The sequence below is a fragment of the Gorilla gorilla genome, chromosome 1, assembly GCF_029281585.2.
Source record: "Gorilla gorilla gorilla isolate KB3781 chromosome 1, NHGRI_mGorGor1-v2.1_pri, whole genome shotgun sequence".
Taxonomy (NCBI): Eukaryota; Metazoa; Chordata; class Mammalia; order Primates; family Hominidae; genus Gorilla; species Gorilla gorilla.
Genome location: NC_073224.2, coordinates 76,928,671 through 76,954,184, shown reverse-complemented (window position 1 = coordinate 76,954,184; position 25,514 = coordinate 76,928,671). Strand labels below are relative to the sequence as shown.

At 39.3% G+C, this 25,514-nt stretch overlaps 2 protein-coding genes across 4 annotated transcripts in view; both read right to left on the bottom strand.

The window, feature by feature from the left end:
• LOC109023055 (torsin-1A-interacting protein 2) overlaps positions 1–24,526 on the bottom strand; it is a 37,233-nt gene extending 12,707 nt beyond the window's left edge. Inside the window, exons 1-3 of one of the 3 annotated variants that reach the window (XM_031012533.3) lie at positions 24,389–24,526; positions 23,935–24,069; positions 11,790–12,208 (exon numbers count right to left, since the gene is read on the bottom strand). The gene's annotated coding sequence lies outside the window, so the exon portion shown is untranslated. Of the gene's footprint in view, positions 1–2,480; positions 4,227–11,789; positions 12,209–23,934; positions 24,070–24,388 lie in introns of those variants that run through there. The other 2 variants (XM_055366942.2, XM_055366947.2) reach the window with 2 other exon arrangements.
• On the bottom strand, positions 8,829–11,530 carry LOC101144023 (torsin-1A-interacting protein 2). The gene has a single exon (XM_055366954.2). It carries the CDS (start codon positions 11,528–11,530, stop codon positions 11,135–11,137), a length of 396 nt encoding a protein of 131 aa, XP_055222929.1. The 3' UTR covers positions 8,829–11,134.
• Positions 24,527–25,514: the final 988 nt, after the last annotated feature.

Below are 25,514 nucleotides of genomic sequence, written 5' to 3'. Positions count from 1 at the left end.
TAAATACAAAAATATATAAGAAAAACCTGTGTGAAGTGTTATAGTTTTTTGACAACCTAGCTGGAAGGCTAGCCAACTGGCCGTCTTTATGTTTTTCTCAGTACTCTTTTGTAAAATTTAAATTTACACATTAAAAACTTTGGTCCCCAATGCCTACACGGTGCCTAGTGTATAGTAAGAACTCCATATTTTAACTTAAAAGCTTATGAAAAAATAAACGAATGTATAAATAAAGAGTGATGCCATAGATAAATTGGAAGGGAAGAGAAGAGTTAGGGACAGACCCTTCTTTCTGCCACTGTGAACACTTAGTGAAGTGTTCGGAGGGTTCCTTGTCACCTCTTTTATCTTCTTCAAGCTCCTGGGATTGGGCTTTCAAGCCATCATATGTTGGAATGAAGTTTTCTCTCCTATCCTAGCTCATGACAGAAAATAAAAAGTCCCCAGTCCTTTTTAAATTTTGTTAAAAAAATTTTTCCTGCCAGCCAAAACCAAGAAAATAGGCTAAAAGTTTCCTATGTACCAATAACAAAAATTTTCAAAAGGAATGATGCTACTCACAATAACCATAAGGAACCTAGAATAAAAACTAAAAGATACCTAGTAATAAATCCAACAAGAGATATGTAAGATCTTTAGACAGTGGTGAATTTTATGGTATGTAAATTATACCTCAATAAAGCTGTTTCTTTAAAACACAACTTTAGAGAGAAAAATATAGACCTTTATTGAAGTCTATAAAAAAGAGATAAGTAAACAGAAAAAAATATATCATGCATAGACAAATAAGACTCAAAACCATTGATGCCAATTTTCTCCAAATTAATCTACAAATTTAATGCAATTTGAAACAAAATCTCAAGTTTTTTGATTATTGTTGGTTTCTAGTGAAATGGAAAAGTGGGTCCTAAAATTCACAAAGAGCAGCAAAGGATCAAGAGTCAGCATAATTCTAAAGAAGAAGGGGGGCAATCTTTACCAGATATCAAATCTTCTTTAAACTTAAAAATAGGCTGGGCACGGTGGCTCATGCCTGTAATCCCTGCACTTTGGGAGGCTGAGGCGGGCAGATCACCCAAGGGTCAGGAGTTCGAGACCAGCCTGACCAACATGGTGAAACCCCATCTCTACTAAAAATACAAACATTAGCCGGGCATGGTGGCGCATGCCGGTAATCCTAGCTACTCAGGAGGCTGAGGCAAGAGAATCGTTTGAACCCGGGAGGCAGAGGTTGCAGTGAGCCCAGATTGCACCACTGTATTCCAGCCTGGGTGACACAGCAAGACTCTGTCAAAAACAAACAAACAAACAAAAAACTTAAAGTAATAAAAGCAATGGAACACTAGCACACGAATAGACAAACAGTATACAGAATAGAGAGTCAAGAAATATAGGCATACATACATAAGGAAATTGGCCAATTCACAAAAGGGAAATAATGAATTAGTGAATAAATAGTTTGGGGACAACTGACTATTCAAATAAGGGGAAAAATTAGATTTCTGTCTCCTATTCATATAAAAATCAACTCCAGATTAAAGACCTAAATGTAAACAGCAAAACTTTTAAACTTTGAGAATATCAAATATCTTTATAACTGCAAGGGTTTCTTAAATAAGATATACAATACACAAACCAGAAAGGAAAATTTGACAAATGTGACCCCATTAAAAAATTTTAATTTCTACACAAGATATCAAAATTAAAAGGTAAGTCTCTGACTAGAAAAACATCTGCAACACATAAAACCAGTAAGGAATTAATATTGAGAACACATAAAGAATTCCACAAATCAGTAAAAGACAAATAATGCTATGAAAAGTGGGTAAAGGGATGAATAAGCAGTTCAACAAAGAGGAAATATGAAAACCTAATGAATATGAAAAAACAGTCAAAGAAATACAAAAAATAAATTAATGGTGAGATAACATTTCACACCAGCAGACTGGTAAAAAGTCAGGCAATATCAAATGTTGATGAGGATTTAGAGATACAGAGAGCTCTTAAACCCCTAATGGCAATGAAGTAAACTGTTACTACAACTTTAGAGAGAAATATGGCAAGGAAAATTAAGGCACACACTCTACAAATCAGCAACTCCATTTTTAGACGTATAATAGAGAATCCCATTAATACGCCCCAAAATGTCCATTGCTGTATTGTTTAAAATGAGGAAAAAATTAGAAAATCTAAATGTTCATTAATAAGAAAGTGGGTTTAAAAAATTGTCATATTCTTACAATGTAATATTATGCATAGCAATTAAAATAAATTAGGTTATCTTTAAAAGTTGTAAAATTATAGCAGTGAAGTACTGCTGACCAGGCACAGTGGCTCACACCTGTAATACCAGCACTTTCAGAAGCCAAGGCAGACAGATCGGTTGAGCTTAGGAGTTTAAGACCAGCCTGGACAACATGGTGAAACCTCATCTCTACAAAAAAAAAATACAAAAACTAGCCAGGCGTGGTGGTGCATACCTGTAGTCCCAGCTGCTGAGGTGGGAGGATCACTTGAGCCCGGGAGGCAGAGGTTGCAGTGAGGCAAGATCACACCACTGCACTCCAGCCTGGGCGACAGAGCAAAACTCCATCTCAAAAAAGAAAAAAAAATGTTTAATATCTTTACTGAGGTGGTGGTTCCATTTGTTATCAAACTTAAAATCTGTACATTAATTGTATGTGACATAGATTATCCTCAATAAACCTTATTGCAAACAAACAGAACTGAAGGTTTTCAAAAATGTATTACTTGGTTACTAGGTTGCAGTCCAAAAGAATCTGCAAAGGTGCCATCACAGATATTTCTATTATCTTACAAATGCTTGACATACACCTTTCCTGTCACAAAGCACACACAGATCCTACAGCCCACTTCATTCAGACCTTTTGTAACATATCATCACTGTTCATAGTTGAAATGGCATTTCCCTTACAGTACAAGAAGTGGGACAAACAAGGAAGTTCTTGACAAATTCTCAGAAAAGGTCACATGGCAGGGTATCTGAGAGATCTGGAGGCCACTGTTTCAGAGGCAGGTCAATCTTTTTTTCCCCCCCAAGATAGAATCTCACTTTTCGCATAGGCTGGAGTGAAGTGGTGTAATCTTGGCTCACCGCAACCTCCAACTTCCAGGTTCAAGCGATTCTCGTGCCTCAGCCTTCGTAGCTGGGACTACAGCTGTGCACCACCATGCCCAGCTAATTTTTGTATTTTTAGTACACACAGCGTCTCACCATGTTGCCCAGGTTGGTCTCAAACTCCTGGCCTCAAGTGATCTGCCCGCCTCAGCCTCACAAAGTGGTGGGGATTACAGGCGTGAGCCACTGCGCCCAGCCAGGCAGGTCAATCTTTTGAACAGTGTCTGATCCCTATCAGGGTATGTGTTCATTAGGAACCTCTGGACTGCATAATGGAAGTGAGGCAGAGCCTCATCCTGAAGGAAAATGCAGTAGCTGGAGACTTTCTACAGCTGTAGGGAAAACCACTCCATAAGCATGCCCCAAAATAGATGCTTTTGATAGTATCTTCTACAAGGAACTGATGAGACCTGTGTGCTTCACATGGCAACAAAAGACATTCACTCTGAGTGAATCCCTTGCAAGTTCAGTTACAAAATGTTGGTGTTCAGTGCTCTATACATGGCGGTTATAATGATTCATATTTCTACTTAAATAAAATGTAGCCTCATTGCTGACAGTCATTTCCACTTCCTTGTGACGCTGAAATCTGCAGCAAAACTTGTATCATTTTGCTTTAGTTGTCTCCATCAAGGCTTGTAACAGGTGAAGGCTGTAAGGTTTTATTCTCCATTTATGGAGAACCTACTAGACGGCTGGCTGAGGGATGCCTTGCTTAATTTCTGTTTCCTCGGACTTTTCTAAGAGGGACACAGATTTGCCTCAACTGCTTCCTCTGTAAATGTGGCTGCCTTGTGCTCTGTCTTCTAAGATGTATCCTTTCTACTTCATCTCACCGTAAAATGGTAAATGCTTTGACTACCTGGTAGGTGACATTGTGTGGTATACCAAATGACTTTTTACATAACCAAGTTTAGAAGATTCCAACATACAATATTAAGTGCTATAAGGCTAACTACAATTCAATACATATTACATGTTTATAAATTTGGGCCAGGTATGATGGCTCATGCATGTAAGCCAGGATGTTACAATTCTGCTATGAAAACAAGTAGTAACATGTAAAGCATACACAACTACAAAAGTTACTATTTATTGAGTGCTTTCTTTGTGTCAGGCACCATTCAAATCACTTTATGTATTAACTCATTTAACCTTCACAACACTTCGAGAGGCCAAGACAGGAGGATTGCTTGAGTCCAGAAGTTCAAGATCAGCCTGGGCAACATAATAAGATGATGTCTCTACAAAAAAAATTTAAAAATTAGCCAGGCATGGTGTCACATGCCTGTAATCCCAGCTACTCAGCAGGCTAAGGAGGATGATCCCTTGAGCCCAGGAGTTCAAGGCTGCAGGGAGCTAAGATCACACCACTGCAATCCAGCCTGAGTGACCCTGTCTCGGGGGAAAAAAACAAACAAAATAAATATATGTACATACATATATATGTTTGTGTATGTATATATATTTGATACTAATGAAGGTTTGAAAGTATTCCATTTTTTGTCACTACAGAGTGATATGTACAGCATGTACATGTACAGAGAATAATGTACAGCATTATTAACATATATAAATTTATAACAAAACATAAATACATAAACGGAAAGGATACATATCAACTTCCATTTAGTGCTTGCTTCTGCAAGGAATAAGAGAGGGTGTCAACTGTACACATAAAGTTTCCTTAAAAAAATAAAAACATCTGAGGTAAATGTGATAAAATGTTCATATATTTTAGATCTGGGCAAAGGTCTTACTATATTATTCTCTGCACTTTTTTGTATGTTTGATGTAGTTACTGCCTTTTTAAATGAGTAATAAAATAAATCAGTCTCTGTAAAAAAAAATTAAGTATCAAAAGGAAAGACCTGTAATGGAAACTCTTTCAGCCTACATGCAATGACCTTACATTACAGAGTACGCTTCCACCATAGCCTCCTAGACATTTTGTCACAACCAGCTGAGAAGAGACAGGACACGGAAAAGCTGCCTGTGAGAACAAAATCAGAGCTGGGAGAGCAAAAGGACCTTACCCATCCTCCACTCCATCCTGTAAATTGCTAGCATTGCCATGGCGACCAGTGAAAAAGAGGGGAAGGGATGGTGACCTGGGGAAAACCTGGGGAGGGGAGGCAGGGTAGGTATCAGGAAGTACTAAGACCATTTTTTAAATGGAGAAGGAAATTAGAAGTTTAGCAGCCAAGAAGAGCACAAAAGAATCAGCCATTCCAGGATGGTAGTTTAGATATAAATGCTATCATGACAAATGTATGACAGTTGGGGTAGAATTAAGTATATATCTTTATTTTTAAACACAATTTTATTTTAGTGAATGATGCCATTTTAGGCTCTAGGGATAAAAAGAAACTGGTATCTTGGCCCTGAAACAAGTAGTTACAATCCTGCTATGAAAACGAGTAACATATAAAGCATATACAACAACTATAAGAACTACTATTTATTGAGTGCCTTCTTTGTGCCAGGCATCATTCACAGCACTTTATTAACTCGTTTAATCTTCACAACAATCTTATGAGGTGTAGACTATTAATATTCCTACTATTTTAGAGATGAGGAAACTGAGATACAGAAAAGTTAAGAACATTACCCAAGAACACGTGACTACTGAGGGCAGTTAGGATTTGAACTCAGGTAGTCTAGCTGTGGGACCTAACCATGACACTTTTAAAAGCTTGTATTAAGCATACCACAAGCACCCTGACTCTGGAAAACTTAAATCTAGGTTTGAACTGTGACTCTATCACATATGACCTGAGTGAATTTGTACACATCCTTCAACTTTTCTCTATTTCTTTTCTTTTTCCTTTTCAGGGACCTACCACTTCAGGAATTTGTTTATTTCAGTGTTGTGGAAAGTCTCAGGTGATAAAAGTCATACAGCAATTATATCTACCACAATTAAGATTATAAAATGGGCCTAAACATTGTGACAAAAATCTGCCTTGGGTCATCCATCCCTCCAGGCCTTTTAATCTTTACACCTAAGACCATTTGACTTATACTACAGGCTCAACCTCATCCCCAAACCAATCTTGTCCTTCATCAGGAGAGATTTAAGAAGTTTTTTGTTTTTGTTTTTAGATAAAGGGCCTCACTCTGTTGCCCAGGCTGGAGGGCAGTAGTACCATCATAGCTCACTGCAGCCTCAAGCTCATAGCTCACTGAGGCTCAAGTGATCCTCCCACCTCAGCCTCCTGAGTAGCTGGGACTACAGGCACATACCACCACATCCAGCTAATTTTTTTCTTTTTAAAACTTTTTTGTAGAGTTGGGGGTCTCACTATGTTGCTCAGGCTTGTTTTGAACTCCTGGGCTCAAGCCATCCTCCTGCCTCAGCCTCCCAAAGTGCTGGAATTACAGTGAGCCACCAGCCAATAAGTTTATAATAATTCAGCCATCAGTTCAAACAATTGGCTTTAATCCCTGTTCTAAAACTAAGACTCGGTGGACACGGCGGCTCATACCTATAATCCCAGCACTTTGGGAGGCCCAGGTGAGCGGATCGCTTGAGGCCAGGAGCTCAAGACCAGCTTGGGCAACATGGCGATACTCCATCACTACAAAAATAAAAAAATTAGCTGGGCGTGGTGGTGCAAGCCTGTAGTCACAGCTACTTAGGGGGCTGAAGTGGGAGGATCACTTGAGCCCAGAAGGTCAAGGCTGCAGTGAGCCATGATGGCGCCACTGCACTCCAGCCTAGGTGACAGAACGAGACTCTGTCTCAAAAAAACAAAACAAGTAAGACTCTACCTTATTCCCCAGTTCTAACGTCTGCTTTTGCTTTCTTGCCCTACATCTTTCCTCATCCTAAAGATTTAGTATGTGCCATATGTTTGGTATATGTTATTGCACTTAAACCTCACAACAGTATGAGGTAAGTATTATTACACAACCTTTTTCACAGATGAAGAAACTAGATACAGAGAGGTTAAAATGCCTAAGGTCATTTAATAGTATCAGAATTAGAATACAAACCCAGCTGGCTGCAAGGCCATTATTTTGCCTCTATAAAAAGCAATTTTCAAGCTGTGCCCCCAAAATTCCATGGAGACTCAGGGTTGCCAGGGAGACTGGAGAGATGAAAGGGCTGCGGCTCATCTCACTTTTACAGACAGCTATGACATGTGGACTGCCACATATTCTTTGGATGCCATGGACTCATTTCTGCCTTCCTGTTTGCCTGGGCTTCCTTCACCTGTAACTCAGAGATGAATCTTACCTCACTCACTCACATTCCCCAACAGCCACCTCTTTGGTGGATGTATTTTCTTTCCGGTCTGCCCTTGCATGTTTCCATTAACCTTTTCACTCCCTGGTCTGCCATAAAATAACAGGAAGTAGTTATAATGGTCATTTTAGAAATGCTACCACAACATATAAGCAATATTACCAACTCTTCCACACTATAAAAATAGAGACGAGTGTAGCTCACACTATTTAAAACACTGGATAACCCTCCAGATCATTTGTCATTACAATTAATTTTACCAACACAGCATTTATATTTTAATAAAATTCATTATTCATATCAACTATGGAGTATTCTAGAATAACCTGCAATATTTTAAGCCATATGAAGACATACTAGAAAGACCTAAGGTGAAAAGCTTTGTTCAAAGGCTTCCTCAATTTTCTCCTTTGCTCAATTTTATGAGCTCTACTACATGATGTTGATTTCTGACAGCTTATCATATAACAGGTATGTGATGTTTGAAGGCAAAATAACCCTCTTAATATTAAAATTAATATTTTTGATTCATTTTTCTTGCCCATATATTCACAGTTTATAATGACACCAAACAAAACTGTTTGCGAAGAAGACTGAAACATTCCTGATTAGTTTAATTAATGAGAAAAATGTGGCTGAGTTATGACCTAAATTAAGTGATCTTCAGTCTGACATGAAATCTTTTTACATAGCCAGTATTACCAAATAAATGGTACTATCTTGCAGTACCATGAGTATTCTGCTCCCATCCTTTTAAGCCAGATAAGTGAACACTATGGACGCATTACTACAGCATTTCTCAAAGTGTGGTCTAGAGAGCACCTGCATCAGAATCTCCAAAGGTACTATTTATATCTTTTATGTTGTTTTTTTTTTTGAAAGAGACAGTGGTCTGACTATCTTGCCCAGGCTGGTCTTGAACTCCTGGGCTCAAGTGATCCTGCTGCCTCAACCTCTGAAGTAGCCGTGATAACAGGTACATGCCACGGCACCCGGCATGAGGTGTTATTTATAATATGCAGATTCCTGGGCCCTACAAGCAACCTGAGGAATCAAAATTTCTAAAGCAGAGCAAGAAATCTCCATTTTTAAACAAGCTCTCACAGGTACTGCTTAGGTATTGATTTGAGAAATCAATGATATAAATCCTTTTAATCTGATCTTACTATTTAATGGATATTGACTAAAACAAAAACAAAAACCTTTTCTCTATTTTGCTGATATTTAAATTTTCACATTTGTAGAATGTTTCTTAGTATATGTCCTTGTAACATAAGCATTCTCTAATAATTAAAAAATTTAGGGGCAATAATACTGATCATAATACTATTCTCGAAAGCACTCTCTCAAAGTAAATTTTCACTTTTTAGGAGGAGTTGTAGGATAGTGAAATTCTTCATTAAAGAGTTAGTGATAAACTAACTAGTCTTCAGTCAATTTAGCAGTTCACATAGTTTATTCAGCAATATAACAGGAGAGAACCTCCACTGTAAGAGACATAAGGCAGATACAGGGTGCATCTCTGGGGTACATTCTTCATACAGACTAACAAATAACTTCAGGTTTCACAACATGTAGCAAGTATGATTTGTTGCACACCAACAGCCATTCATTCCTCATGTTTTCCTTGCTAAAAGAGCCCTGGTCAGGCACAGTGGCTATGCCTGTAATCCCAGCACTGTCGGAGGTCAGGGCAGGTGGATCATCTGAGGTCAGGAGTTCAAGACCAGCCTGGCCAACATGGTGAAACCCCGTCTCTACTAAAAACACAAAAATTAGCCAGACATGGTGGCGGACACCTGTAATCCCCACTACTCGGGAGGCTGAGGCAGGAGAATTGCTTGAACCTAGGAGGTGGAGGTTACAGTAAGCCGAGATCGTGCCACTACACTCCATCCTGGACAAGAGAGCGAGACTCCGTCAAAAAAAAAAAAAAGGCTGGGCACGGTGGCTCATGCCTGTAATCCCAGCACTTTGGGAGGCCAAGGCGGGTGGATCATGAGATCAAGAGATCAAGACCATCCTGGCCAACAATGGTGAAACCCCATCTCTACTAAAAATACAAAAATTAGCCAAGTGTGGTGGCGCACACCTGTAGTCCCAGCTACTCAGGAGGCTGAGGCAGGAGAATTGCTTGAACCCGGAAGGCAGAGGTTGCAGTGAACCAAGACTGCCACTGCACTCCAGCCTGGGCGACAGAGTGAGACTCTGTCTCCAAAAAAAAAAAAAAAAAAAAAAAGCCCTGATTTCTTCAATGGAGGCAATGTGGCCTACCCAGGCAATGCTAACCCTATTCCCCTTTGCCAAGGTTTCCCAGGCTCCCTTGTAAACTGGTACTTTCTAATGAGATGTAAGAAGAAATTTGCTAGGGATTTTTGGGAAAGACTTGATTCCCAAACAAAAGACTGACTTGAAAGAAAGCCTTTTGCTCTCTACTTCCAGCCTTTCCTAGGGATTAAAATGTCTGTTACAACAAGAAGTCATATTGTACTCATTGAGAAAAAAAAACCTAACGATAAAAAGCAAACATGGATCCTAGGCCGGGTAGGGCGGCTCACGCCTGTAATCCCAGCACCTTGGGAGACCGAGGTGGGAGGATGGCTTGAGCCTAGGAGTTGGAGACCAGCCTGGGTCATACAGCAAGACTCTGTCACTATTTTTTAAAAAGCAAAAAAAAAAAAAAAAGAGGATCGCAAGGGGGAAGGACACAAAGAAGCTGGGACCTTGATAATATTGATAATATTGCTAAAAGCACTAGATACCTAGATACCTGGCATGTTAAGTGTAATTTAAAAATTGTTCAGTGGCCTTTGAGATGTTTTCAACAGCTTTTTCTAAGTGGCTTAACCCCAACTCTGGGTCCATGATTTTCATGAAAGTCCAGAATGTGGCCAATGTTCAGCAGACCTCCTTAGTTCTAAGAAAGATGCTTCCTCTAGACTGTTCATAATATATATGAAGTCAGGCTTGATAATTTCTTTTGTCATACATCTCCTGATAGGTACTTTTCCATTTCCAGGGGAGGACGTTGTAAATTCAGTCACCACAAAGACAAGACAGTCTTTTGTTTATGTAAAGCCACGTAAGTATGGACAGGTGGCATTTCTTCATGTTTCTGCATAACCTATGTAGGTGTTTCCTAATAGAATGTGATTTCTCTGACAGTGACCAGTTATCAATAATCTCACAGCCACACTGAGGATGGGCCAAACAGGGCCAATGATGAATAAATGGCTATATAAGAACAAATTTTATCTATCTATCTATTTATATATATATCTCATCACTGACCAATGCATAAGAGGTGAGTTTACAACAGTGTAATTTCTTATTAAAATTCACTGAACTAATCTAGGATCCAGCTATAACGAGGCTGCTTTCCCACAAAAGTTATCATTAGAAATACCACTATGAAGCACACAGTATAGGACTTCCCCTCTAGGACTACTTTGTCATATGACACTCATTAGGTTGCAGAAATTTTTTTAGGAGTGGTAAGTTAGTTCCAAAACAGTTTATAGGAAATACGGATTAGCCTCAGTCTAGATGAACAGTCTGGCTGGAATACTAACTAAATTCATGTGAATAAAATATGTATAGGCCACGGAAGCAGATCCAACAATTTAAGCAGTTCCCAAAGTAGTGACAATCTGGGTCAGACTTAGAAATGAATTATTTTTCCATCTTCCTTGGGCTACCTACACAAAAGCCTCTAGACTTGACAATTTTGACTATTATAGAAGCTATTTGTTTTGGCCCAGTTTTTTGTTTAAGGTTTTATCTGTTCTGGTCAAGATTAACTGTAATGCAGGGTTAAAACCAGCTACTCGAGAGTCATGTATTCTTTTTCTAACCAGTGGAGGACCCAGAAGAAATGGATGGCAAGCTTTCTCAAAGGTCCATCTGGTGAGATTCTGGGGAGCCCACTCAAGTGGGAAAGACCAAGGAAGAACAAGGCTTCTATTAGCAGGATTATCAGGATAACACTCAGGACAATAATCAGCTCTGTTAATACGGTCTAAGAATACCTGGTAACATTCATTTTCAACAAGTTCAGTTTGGTACAACCAGTGGCCTAGTTCTAAACTAGGGAACCACTGTTGTCCACAATCAGGGCAATGTGAATTATCTGAAAACATCTGGACCTAGAAAGACAACACAGACAGCAATGTGACAGCAAGAGACAACAATGACAGAGAGAGACACCCAAACACCAGTCCTATTACAGGTTTCGTTTACCAATTTCTTAGTTCAACCAATATTATTTGGAGAGCCAAATAAACTTGGCTTGCACCTCCGTGCAATTCTTCAAGATTTCGTTGTCTATTTTTCACTCAATTGCAACTCAGTCTCTGAACTCAGGGACCGATCCAGTTTATAATGTTATCAGTCACTTACTAGCAGTACAGATCTCAGGATAGCTCCTTCAAATCCCAGCTTCTCAAGAAGAGATAGGGCTCTAGTCTAAATTAGTTATATTTTTCTTATGCGTTATCAGCTGCTGGTGGTGTCACACAGAGGCACTTGGCTTACTCTGCTTTGTTGGTAAGGTTATTGTGTCTGCTTGGTGAAACAGAGGAGCTGACAGGTCCAATGGGTCTTTTGTTGGTGCTGGCACTCTTGCCGTTGTAACACACGTACCCAAGTCTTAAGGCCTTCGCACTTTATAGCAATGTAGAGGGGTCAGAAAAACCTGGCAGAGTCCTCTTGATCGTGGATCCAATGAAGTCTGTCTTGGGAGGACATTAGTCAGGACCCAGTTGCTGTGAAGAAGCTGATGCTCAGTTGGCTGGAGAGTCTGGGAATGCGTCACATACCTGTAAATGATAAAACTTCAGACGACTCATGGGTTTTGCAGTTGTTCACATTATTATTAGAAACATGCATTTGGAAATTATTCAGGTTAGTTAAGGCAGATAAGAAATGTCTCATGGGTTTTCCCATGACTATTTAACATGGGTTCAAACCAACTGATATGTTGGCACTAGGAAGAATTCTGGATCATTTATACTAGGACTAGCTTAATTTCTTAGGACTATATTTCTTCTTTACTCCATGTGTGCCTTGGGAATAATAAGGTCTGTATAATCACGTCTAACCTGGTAAAACTTAGCGATCTCTTGTACATCTCTTCTGTGAAATGGGTGCCACATATGGTATCCCCATAATGTATGGGATAACATTAATGATGACAGCCTTTCCATAATAGGTTTCAATCCATCCAAAAAAAAAAAAAAAAGCTTACACAGTTTTTAGATAATATTCTTAAAAGCTGACCATAGAAAGTTGGATGAAATCCTTTTGAAGGCTAAAAAAAAAGTCAAAAATCAAGAGGGGCAAGTCTCATTGCTCACCATCTAGTTGTTTGTTATTCTTGTTTTTTTTTCTTTTTGAGACAGAGTTTCATTCTTGTTGCCCAGGCTGGAGTGCAATGGCACAATCTTGGCTTACCGCAATCTCCGCCTCCTGGGTTCAAGCAATTCTCCTGCTTCAGCCTCCCAAGTATTACAGGTATGTGCCACCATGCCTGGCTAATTTTGTATTTTTAGTAGAGACGGGGTTTCTCCATGTTGGTCAGGCTGGTCTCGAACTCCCGACCTCAGGTGATCCGCCCACCTTGGTTTCCCAAAGTGCCGGGATTACAGGAGTGAGCCACCGTGCCCGGGTGCCCACCACCTAGTTTTATTGGTTTATACACAGTGTCATTCTGAGAAGGCAAGTAAGGCACAGCCCTGAGCAATAGTCCTGAGCTATTCTTGGAAAACGCATAGTAAATAAGTTGGAATTTGCAGATGTTATCATCATCTTTGCATTCCTTCATGACACTGGATGTAGCATGTAAATAAGGTGGGACAGCAGGATGTATGGAGCAACTAGAAGGCCACCTAGAGAGTATCACAGAATCAGAGTACTATATATACCATGCCTTTCTCCAATGTTCTTTTTGTAAATTCTGAGACTTGATCCTATGAGAGTAATAAGAGACACTGGGGAGGGCATGACTTAAAATATAAAGATCTGGCCTGAAAAATAGAAGGAATTATAGCCTTAGTTGTGGTAAGCCAAAGCACTTTCCTTACAGAAGTAATAGCTGTGATTCTCAGATTTTAAAATGGCAAATTTAAAAGGCGAATGAAGAGGCTCTGATAGTGCTATGACAACATGGGGCCCATATTTTGATGGAAGTCCCAGAGCGGGTGAAATAGAGTCAAGTAGACATACTGATGTGTTTTCTGAGGTTAGGTAACAATGTACGGGTGAGGGCTACTAATTCAGTTCCTCAGGCAGAATGGACAAAAGGCTGGGTTTCCGACTCAATGACTAGATACTTGGTGCTGATAGCACAGGGCATAATAGATTTCCCTGAGGGTCTGCTGATAAGAGCTACCAGTGAAAGCTTCAGCTACTGAATTAAATCTTGGGTCTCTAGTCATGGTACAGAGAGATGACGAATAAAACTCCCACAATGGTAGATAAACACAAAAGATAAAAAATTAAAAGTCTGACATTTAATTGATCAGATTTTACATTTTTAGAGTGAAATCAAGTAAATGCAACAAGATACTATTGTAGTGTCAACAAGATACTATTTCACATCTACCACACTACAAAAACTGACAAAGGGGGTTCCACATACTATAGCAAAAACCACTCCTCCCAGAGGACTCTATTGGTAGGAGTCAAGAGAAAGCCCTAAAGCTCCAAGTGCTCAGAATAATTCCATCCATTCCCCAACCTTCAGTTTCACAACTTCAAGAATCAAACAAGCACTAGAATTCCAAGTATCCCTGCATCAAGAGAACTCCACCGTTCCATATGTTTCAGACAAGTCTTCCCTCCTCTCCTGGTCCTTTAAACCTCTGTAGGCAAGAGCCAACAGGGGGCCCCAGAACTCCAAATGCTCAAAATAATACCACCCATTACCAGCTTCCTCACTCATTCTTTAGCCTTAGAGCTACTGGATGAGTAGGAGTGAAGAGAGGGGCCTGGGAAAATGCTCCTGGCAAGATTCCTAACCCCCATCCCCAACCCAACACTCACAGCTTCAATACAGCTTCAATTATCTGCTTGAAAGCATCAGGACCAATCTCATACCTATATCTCTGTTCATGTCAATCACCACCTGAAACACAGGACTTCTTGGTTATATCCCATCCCCTTAGCCTCAAATCCCCCCATATGGCTCTATCAGCAATGCAATAGCAAGTACTACTATGCTTGCTTTATTTTTTTCACATAAAACAGGTACCATTTTGCTATATTATTTATTTTGGCTATTTTTCTCCACTAAAATATAAACTCCCTGAAAGCAGGACATTTTACCTTTCTATTTACTGCTATAGTGTCCAATAAATATTTCTGGAATGAATAAATGACAAAAATAAAATGTAACTTGAATTCTTATAGTCTAATGACAAGACTATAAATCTGTACAATCACTTTTGGAATTGGCATTACCTAGTAAAACGGAAGACGTGCATTTCCTATAACTCAGCAGTTGCACTCTTAGGCACATACCCTAGAGAAACTGCACCTGTACATTTAAAAACATGAATAAAAATATTCATGGTAGCACTGTGTAATAGCAAAATAACAGCCACAATGGCCACGAACAGGAGAATGAATAAATTAAGGTATTGCTGTACAATAGGATACTGTCATTCTAAACACAGATGAAACTCAAGAATGTTGAGCTTAAAAAAAAAATGCAAGTAGCATAAGGAAAAAAATAAACACATGCACACATTCTTATATAAACTTTCCACTTACATAAAGTTTCAAAAGGATATAAAAATTAATGTGTTGTTTAGGGATATTTTTTTGAGACAGAGTTTCACTCTTGTTGCTCAGGCTGGAGGGCAATGGCGCAATCTTGGCTCACTGCAACCTCTGCCTCCTGAGTTCAAGTGATTCTCTTGCCTCAACCTCCCGAGTAGCTGGGATTACAGGTATGCACCACCATGCCCGGCTACTTTTGTATTTTTAGGAGAGATGGGGTTTCTCCATGTTGGTCAGGTTGGTCTTGAACTCCCAACCTCAGGTGATCTGCCCGCCTCAGCCTCCCAAAGTGCTGGTATTATAGGCATGAGCCACCACCCCAGCCCAATTGTGTATTTTTAGTAGGAACGGGGTTTCTCCATGTTGGTCAGGCTGGTCTCGAACTCCCAACCTCAGGTGATCCGCCCGCCTCAGCCTCCCAAAGTGCTGGGATTACAGGCATAAGCCACCGTGCCCGGTTGCAATAAAGCTTTAAAAAAAAAAAAGAAGTATTAAGTCCAAACCTGAGGATAATTATTACCTCTGATGGGAGAGGGAAGGGTGGGGGATGGAGGGCATTCAAAGAATTTCAAAGATAATTGTAATTTTGTTTTCTTTAACTGGGTGAAGGTACAAGAATACCCACTGTATCATAAATCCTAATAGCTTACAGCATCTCTATTCAATATTTTATAATGTTTAAAAGAGAAAGAGGTTAATAAGCAAAACCAAACTTTCACACTGTGGACAAGACCAGTAGCAGTTAATCTGCTCAGAGGCAAAGCAGGTAACTTACATTGGGATAAAGAAGAGCAATATAGAAGGATATGGATCTTTGTTTTCCTCACAAAATTTTAAGCAACCATCTCTTCATAGAAATAAGGTAAAAGAAGCCTACCTAATGGTTGTACAAAAGAGGGTTTATCTTAGCATACTCTCTGAAGGCATGAATTTCTGTGTAGGGAAGTTGCTATTTCACATGATGCCTTTGTACAAATTAGAAAAAGGCACAGTTCCTCCAAGCAATATACAACTCAGAAAACTTTATTTGGCAGGATATTAAACAGTATACAGTAACCCTCTGTCAGATAATAACACTTAGTAGCTAACACTTATGGAGTGCTATCTTCTGTTCTAAACACTTTATTCGTATTAACTCATTTAATCTGCTCACAAAGCCAAAGGATACTCTTCCACTATGAATAAATATTGGCGGTGGGAGAAATCACCCCTCATAATTTTTCACTTCCACACCAAAAAATACAGGATAAACTTCCAGGAGTCCTGAATCCTCTGAAATTACATGTAAAAATCTTTACGGCTGGGCACGGTGGTTTACGCCTGTAATCCCAGCACTTTGGGAGGCCAAGGCGGGTGGATCACGAGGTCAGGAGATGGAGACCATCCTGGCTAACACATGGTGAAACCCTGTCTCTACTAAAAATACAAAAAAATTAGCCAGCCATGGTGGCGGGCGCCTGTAGTCCCAGCTACTCAGGAGGCTGAGGCAGGAGAATGGCGTGAACCCAGGAGGCGGAGCTTGCAGTGAGCCGAGATCGCGCCACTGCACTCCAGCCTGGGGGACAGAGTGAGACTCCATTTCCAAAAAAAAAAAAATTTTTTTACATACACATGTGCATTTTTTTCCAAAAAGATGGTACATCCTTTTAAACTCCCAGAGGAATCTGAAATGATTCAGGACCATTAGGCACTATGGTTCCTAACCATTTTGCTATCAAAGGTAACTTTTTTCCAATCCCACCCCTCCTCCTCCATTTTGGAAAGATGTCCAAACAATCTGCAGTCTTGCAATAATTTCGTTTTCTCATTTTTAGTAATCGGATATGTAGATCTGCCAAACAGAAGTTCTAATAAAACAAAAAACTAATGCTACTAGCCTTGGTTTAAAAACTTCCATTATTTTAAATTAGACAAAATACTTTATATCCCTATAACACAGAGTTGGAAAGATCTGGATATCCTAAAACTGGCTTCCTTTCTCAACTTCATTAGCTTAAGTCCAAAGCAGCTGATTTAAGGTAAGTATATGACTATCATTAGGTTTTTAGAAATGCTAAATAAAAATACCTTGAGAACTACCATTACTTTATGATTGTTAAACATAATTGTTTCACTTATTTGAGGAGCGCACCATGTGCTAGGCCCAATGCCAAGTACTGTGGATATAGAAAGAACAATCATTCAGGACTTCTAGATGTCTAGGGAATCCAGACTGGAACCAGTGATTTAGGTGAAGGCTAACGGCTCTTAGAGGGATATAAAAAGATCCCCTGTAGGCTAAGGGCTCTTAGAGGGATATAAAAAGATCCCCTGTAGAGATCACAGGAAATTTAGGGAGGCCCACAGCAAAAGCTGGGATGCTTGTATTTTCAAACCTCCTTCACTAAAAACAGTGAGCAAAAAAACAAAATTTGAGGAGCTTCTCTACTGCACAAATGCTATACAAAAGAAAATACAAATCAGGGGTTTTGTGTATGTAAACTAAAATAAATTTAAGATCCTTCCTGAAACTTTATTAAAAGAAAATTTAGAAAAGAAAATAGTACTTTCACACCAAAATAGAAAATGTAGTTCTATTTAATCCACTGAAATTTACATCAACCATGGCAACTTTTTAATTAACTTCTCTAAATAGTCTATCTTGTTCTTTGCTATTTCCTGAATGTATGTTAGTAAGTTCACATCTGCCTTCAATAGATAAAAATTCCCTTATTCTTTTTTGTGGTAGCATAATAATTAAGTTTCAGACCGAGTCTGGATTGGAATGACTTTTCCAGGCAATTTATCCCTTAGACTTCAGCCTCAACCAATTCCTCATATGATACATAAAATCAAGATAGGCACATAGAAAAAGTATAAATGCTTTAAACTCTCTTGAATTCCCATTTTAAATATTTTCTTCTAGGGGGTACTACAGTCAAGGCTAAGCAATAATCATAACTTTTTTTGTATGAGATGGTTTCTCCAATAAGTTTCATACACAAAGTGAAATCTTAAGAGTTTCCTATTTCACAACTACCTTAGATAATGAGAGATTAAGGAGTATGAAAAAAGGAATCATTCTTCTTTTTGAATTCATATAATCTAAAATAATTTTTTGTTGAAAATAAAATGCTCCTGGAAAAAAGTCAACTTGTTTTGTGAGAAACTACTTTTAATTTGGCAATCTTTTTTTTTTTTTTTTTTTGAGACGGAGTCTTGCTTTGTCGCCCAGGCTGGAGTGCAGTGGCGCGATCTCGGCTCACTGCAAGCTCCGCCTCCTGGGTTCACGCCATTCTCCTGCCTCAGCCTCCCGAGTAGCTGGGACTACAGGCGCCCACTACCACGCCCGGCTAATTTTTTGTATTTTTAGTAGAGACGGGGTTTCACCGTGTTAGCCAGGATGGTCTCGATCTCCTGACCTCGTGATCCGCCCGCCTCGGCCTCCCAAAGTGCTGGGATTACAGGCGTGAGCCACCGCGCCCGGCCAATTTGGCAATATTGAGATCACTGAGAGAAGGCATATGGATGACAATCTTCAGTACTATTTAGTACACACACTGTTCCCTCTTTAGAACAGAGAAGCCAAATAAAAAATATGACCCAAGGTTAGAAAACAGCTGCAGAATGTTCTCCTCTCTCTTGCCCCAGGAACTGACAAACGAAACAGGTGTGTATGCATTGCTACCATACTTTTTGAGGGGGATGGCCATAAAGGAGAACAACTGGTTTGGAAACTTACTGGTACATTTCTATCTATGTTGCTCTAATGCTCCAAAGGCCCATGGTCCAAATTCTGTCTACAATTTCACTTCAAAACACCAGCAGCCAAACCTTTAAGACTAATACACAACTTTCAACAGTCAGATCTGGTGCCAAGCTTAGGTATTTCTATAACTTGTGCTAGCTATTTATTGTCTGTCTAAAACTAAATTTCTAAGTCTTGCCCACTCCTCTGTACCATATCCACTGTCATAATATCCCAGCATTATTATTTTCACAATTTTTCGTTTCTCTGTATTTTCACTAACTGGTGACTTATTCTAGATTTTTGAAAGGAAGTTTGAAAAAGTACTAGCCTCGGAACAAAAAGCACTCTACTTCCTTAGGGAATTGTTTTTTACACAGGAACTGAATGCCTGGCGCAGATCAAATTCTACAGATATTTTCCGAGTACAGAAAGCCTTCCTTTCCTACTTACCCTTTTTCATACTCCCTCCCAACTCCTTTGACTTGTATCTCTAGTTTCAGTTGACCACGTAGAGGTATTAAGCTATGCACGAAGGATCTAAGAGTTTGCTAAGATTTCTGATAGTGGGTGGCACAACTGACTGCCAGGTTTAGTTCAACTTCCCTAATCACTTTTAGTATCTACTTCAAGTCAACATATTTTTATTAAACTTTTTATTTTGAACTAATTTTAGACTTACAGAAAAGTTGCAAAAATAGCACACAGTTCCATTATATCCTTCATCTAGCATCTTATATAATTAAAGCATAATTATCGAAAACAAGAAATCAACATTGGCACAATTCAATTAACTAGAGGCCATATTCAGATTTCACGATTTCTTTTAGTTGTTATTTTTCCTTAGTGTCTAGTCTATGACAGTTCCTCAGTCTTTACCTGTCATTTGTGACCCTTTCTTGTCTTTGTGACCTTGACACTTTTGAAGAATACTGGTCAGTTATTTTGGGTTTGGTGTTTTTTGTTTTTAAAAATAGACATGTGGTCTTGCTATGTTGCCTAGGCTGGTCTCGAACTCCTGGGCTCAAGCTGATCCTCTTGCCTTGGCTTCCCAAAATGCTGGGATTACAGACATGAGCCTCTGCACCTGGCCTGGCCAGTTATTTTGTAGAATGTTCCTCAGTTTAGATTTTTACAATATTTTATCATGATTAGAAAGATAAAAAGATTATGCATTTTTGGCAAGAATAACAAACGCCACAGAAATGCCGCTGTGTCCTTCTCACTGCCTCTTTGGGTTCATGATGTCCTTGTCTCATTACTGGTGATGTTAACCTTGATCACTTTGTTAACATAGTATCTCCACTGTCAGATTACTATTTTTTCTTTGTAGTTAATAATTATCCTGGGAGAGATACTTTGAGACTATGTAAATATTCTGATTGTCCTCTAACTGGATTTTGTCTGCAACAACTACTATGGTACTGTTTCCCTAATGGTGGTTTTGTATTTCCTTCTTTCCTTCTATGTTTATTAAATGGAATTCTTCTGTTAGAGTTGTCCCTTCTCCCCTACTTATTTATTCACTCAGCAATATCAGTATGAACTCATTTTATTTTATGGGTTAAAGTCCAATACTATCATTATTCATTTTATTGCTCAAATTGTTCCAACCTGGATACCAGGAACTCCTTCAAGTTGGCTCTTGGGTCCTTTCGACAAGGTCCCTAACTTTTTCTAGCATTTCCTTACTTTCAAGCACCATAAGATTTTTCAGGCTTATCTTGTATTTTCTCTGCCCCCGCACTAAATCAGCCACTTCTCTAAAAAGTCCTAGTTCCTTTAAAAACCAAGATCTGAATGCTCAGTGCTACTGGGGTATAACTATCAAGTCAACAATATGGAAAACAAGTGTTTGTTTCCTTACTATATTAAACTCACTAGCTAGGAATCATTAGCATTACCTGGGAGCTTGCTAAAAGTACAAATTCAGGCCGCAACCTAAACCCACTAGACCAGAATCTCTGAGAGCCTCCTACAGGAATTTATGTTTTAACAGATTTGCCAGATGACTCTGGTGTTCACTATAAAGTAGCTGGGTGTGGCAGTGTGTGCCTGCAGTCTCAGTTATTTGGGAGACTGAGGTGGGAGGATCGCTTGAGCTCAGGAGTTCAAGTTTGCAGTAAGCCATGATAGTGCCACTATACTCCAGCCTGGGCAACACAGCAAGTCCTTGTCTCAAAAAAAAAAAAAAAAAAAAAAAAAAAAAAAAAAGATAAAGAAAAAGAAAAGAAAAAAATAGTTATAAAGTACCTTTATACAGTACTTCAAAATATACTGTAGTCAGGTATGGTGGCTCATGCCTATAATCCCAGCCCTTTAGGAGGTTCAGGCAGGAGAGGACTGCTTGAGCCCAACGGTTCAGAGACCAGCCTAGGCAACATATCGAAACCTTGTTCATACAAAAAATACAAAAATTAGTCAGCTATGGTGGTGTGTGCCTGTAGTCTCAGCTACTTGGAAGGCTGAGGTAGGAGGATCACTTGAGACTGGGAGGTCAAGGATGCAGTGAGCCGTGATCGTGCCACTGCACTCCAGCCTGGATAAGAGAGAGAGATCCTATCTCAAAAAAGAAACAAACAAAAAACTGTAAATACTGTTACTTTTATACAAAGAAAGTTATAAGTCAGCCTCCAGGATCAAGTCCAATCTACAAATATGACCTAACATCCATAAAGCAAATCTACAAATACAGAACCCAATATAGCACTATCCTCTAAGGTCAGACTGCCTAGACCCGAATGACTGCTCCAGCTTCTGACTTGGTGTTTCTCTCTCTCTCTCTCTATGCCCTTGGTTTTCTTCGTTTTTTGTTTTTTTTTTTTAGATGGAGTCTCGCTCTGTCGCCCAGGCTGGAGTGCAATGGCGTGAACTCAGCTCACTGTAACCTCCGCCTCCCAGGTTCAAATGATTCTCCTGCCTCAAGCCTCCCCAGAAGCTGGGATTACAGGTGCCCACCACCACGCCCAGCTAATTTCTTTGTATTTTTAGTAGAGATGGGGTTTCACCATGTTGGCCAGGTTGGTCTCAAACTCCTGACGTCAAGTGATCCACCCACCTTGACCTCCCAAAGTGCTGGGACTATAGGCGTGAGCCACTGCACCCAGCCCCTGGCTAATTTTTTCCTTGGTTTTCTTAATTACAAAATGGAATAACAGTACTTAGATGAAAGAGGCAGTGTGAAGATCAAATGAGATAATGTGCAATACTGGCAACCACAGGGGCACAAAAGAAGTCCTCAAAAACCGTAAATAATTATTATTTGAACTATTAAAGGCAAAACCAGCTCCATTTATATAATTAAAACCCCAGAAGACACCAATGTTTCAAAATTTGACTTTTTCCAAAAATGTCATTACATTTACATGATAGATACTCATGGTCAAGGGCTGAAGGAAAATCTCTAAAAATCAAACAATTTGATTTGTTGAGGTAGTGGAGTTATAGGTGAATTTTCCTCCCAGAAATTTCGATTACCAAAATTATGTGCACAGTTCATACCAGAGCCATGGCACCAAAAAAAAAAATCATGTGCCAGCTCCTTTAAATATTAGTAAAGAGGAAAACAGCCCACACAGTGACAAAATAGGAATTCAAACCCAGCTATGACTCCAGTCTATGCTCATTACCAATGTTAGGGACACGCTTCCTTATTCCCAAGTGCTTGATTTCTGTGCAAAATTTATGATAATATATGATCGCCCTATGAATTCCTTCTTGTAGGACACAGTTTAATCCAGTAGTTCATATGATGTAGAAATATTAATGAAATTTTAACACAATCAAAATTCTAAATGGTAAATAAAACAGCCAATTCTTCATTCTTTAAATTTTTTTGGAAGTTGTCGAATCTCCAAGTTTATGGGCCTTCACAGTTGACTTAGTGAACAACCTCAAAGTGATAAAGCAGACAAGGCTTCTTGAAGCAAACATTCCTTCAGGAAATTCAAGTGGCACTTCAAAGAAGTGTGGACTTTGCTGGAATAGAATTTTGACTTCTGTGTTCCATGGAAATGAATGGAATACAGAAATTACTTCTTAGGCAAAAATAAGTTATATACAAGATACAATACATTATTAAAACACCCAATAATCCTCAAATAATTAGCTACATTCTGAAGTTAATTTATTTATAAATTATTGAAGCTCTCAAGCTAGCATTACCTCTACATTAGGAAAGAAACTAGATAAAATAGTTCTTAAATGAGTCACGCAAGGTTGCGTAACAAACCAGCAGAAAAACAGGTAATCAAGTTGTAGACTGCACGTTCAGCATAATAAACATTACTGAAGACAGGCACTCAGTTTTCATAGCAAATGTTAGTTTTTCAAACTATTCTAATCCACACAAAGTCTTCCAAGAACATCTGTAGTTACTCTACCATGAAGTTCCTTTTTTTATTAAATGTTTCCACTGGCCTTTTATATCCTCATCTTGTGCTCAAAAAATAAAGCTCAAAAAACATGGATAACTGCCACAGCTTAAAACAAAGAAAGGATCTCTCATACAGATCCAAAATAAAATGTGTTAAAACCTAAGGACAGGTAAAACAAAGCCAGTATGTTTAATCTATGTAACTCATTTCTGGATCTGTGTAACAGTATAAAGTCCGATAATTAAGCATTACTCATAAAGTAGAGAGTACTATGAAATTTGTTAAAAGAAGGAAAAGGCACAAACTTTTTCATCAGGTATTAAATACAATTGGGAGAATGGTACATATATAATATGTAAGCAAAATGGTAGGAGGTCTTACTAAAACTTCAACTTTGCCCTTTTTAGCACCAATTTTTTTTTTTTAAGTATTATCTTTTCAGGATTAAGATTATGAATGTCGAGAACCTAGGCATGTTGGGCATGGAGTAATCGCCGCCTACACTAGTAGGCAAATTTCCCACTTACATTTCGAACCCTAAAATAATTCTGCTTCTCACCTTAAAGTCTAAACCCAAAAATTTACTCACATCTTAACCCATTTAATATTTATAAGATTCAGTTTCTTTTTATCCCAAAACAAAAATATACCCCCAACCTACCTCGTTTACTGTTTGAGTGAGGCCAGGCGTGGTGGCTCACGCCTGTAATCCCAGCACTTTGGGAGGCTGAGGTGGGAGAATCGCTTGAAGCCAGGAGTTCGAGACCAACCTGGGCAATACAGTGAGACCCTGTCGCTACAAAAATAAAAAATAAAGTAATTAGTAGGGCATGGTGGTGCGGGCCTGTAGTTCCAGCTACTTGGGAGGCTGAGGCGGGAGGATCCCTTGAGCCCAGAAGTATGAGGCTGTGGTGAGCTATGATCACGCCACTGTACTCTAGCCTCGGTGACAGGGCAAGTACCTGTCTCAAAAACAATAAAAATAAAAATACCATTTGTGCGGTACGAAGGTGGGGGTGGGGAGGGACCGTTTCTGAAAGTCCTTTTCAAAAATTCAAGATATCAGTTTCAATACTAAAACACGGAAAAGTTGCATAGTCATTTTGTTTACTTACAAATTCTGGCGAAGTTTTAAATCGTAAAACTGTTAGTGTCAGGAGAGCCCTTCGAGTATTCTCTCCGCTCCACACCGCTCGGCTGCACCCAGCGGCCGCCGCGGCCCGAATGTCGTCCAGGGTCCCCGCCCATATGACAAACACTTTCCGCCGGAAGGCGCCCGTGGAATCCTGGGACTAGTAGTCTCCGTGCCCTGCCTTCTGCCTTCTCCATCCTTAACCCTCTACTGCCAGGTCGTCTGACCCAGCGACAGGCGCAGTAAATGCGCGACCAAACCGCAGAGGTCCCATGCAATCTCATGCTATCTGACAGGATTACAGTCATCTCTGTAAGACGTCGACCACCCTGACCTGAAATTCATAGACTGAAGAAACTCATAGGACCAACACAGTGAGCAGCAGTACCAAATGATAATGGCAAGCACTATGTCCTGGAACACACCCTCTGTGCCATTAAGAGGAGCATGTAATCCAATGAGTTACCTAATCTAAACCTCAGTTTGCTCGTGTGTCAAATGGGGACAACGTTACTTACCTCATAAGTTTGTTATTAGTAAATTAGATGACATATGCAGCATGTCTGCTAAATGACAGTAGTGACAAAAAATAGCTATTGTTTTGATCCACTAATTTTATAAATGTGAAAATTAAGAGATGGCGAGCAATTTACCCAAGAACATACAATTTGTTGGGGACAAAATCAAGTAAGTCTAAAATTCCTGTTCTTGACCTACACCAATTCAGGACAAATCTAACCAAATTTCAGGAAGAAATCTACTCATGTAAAACTCCCTTCCCCTTTTCCTCTTTTTTTTTCCATAACAGTCCTGACCAACACACTATTTTACTTATTTTGATTTTTGCCCGACTCCTCCCATAGAATATAATCTCCAAGAAGGCAGGAAACATTTTTTGTCTTTTAGTCTATTTTGTTCACTGCTGTATCCCCAGCACAGAGAACAGGGACTGCCTACTACATAGTAGCTCAAGTATTTATTGAATTAATAATTCCTCATTTAATGTGATTTTTGGTGCCTTCACTTCTCAATCACCCTCTTTTGGCAGAAGTGACAGGATTTGGTAACACTCTTGGATGGTGTTTAATAATTAACTGCAATTCCTAATT

Excerpts from the sequence above, each read along its gene's own strand:
- LOC101144023 (XM_055366954.2), bottom strand. The coding sequence starts at position 11,530 with ATGTTTTCAGATAATTCACATTGCCCTGATTGTGGACAACAGTGGTTC.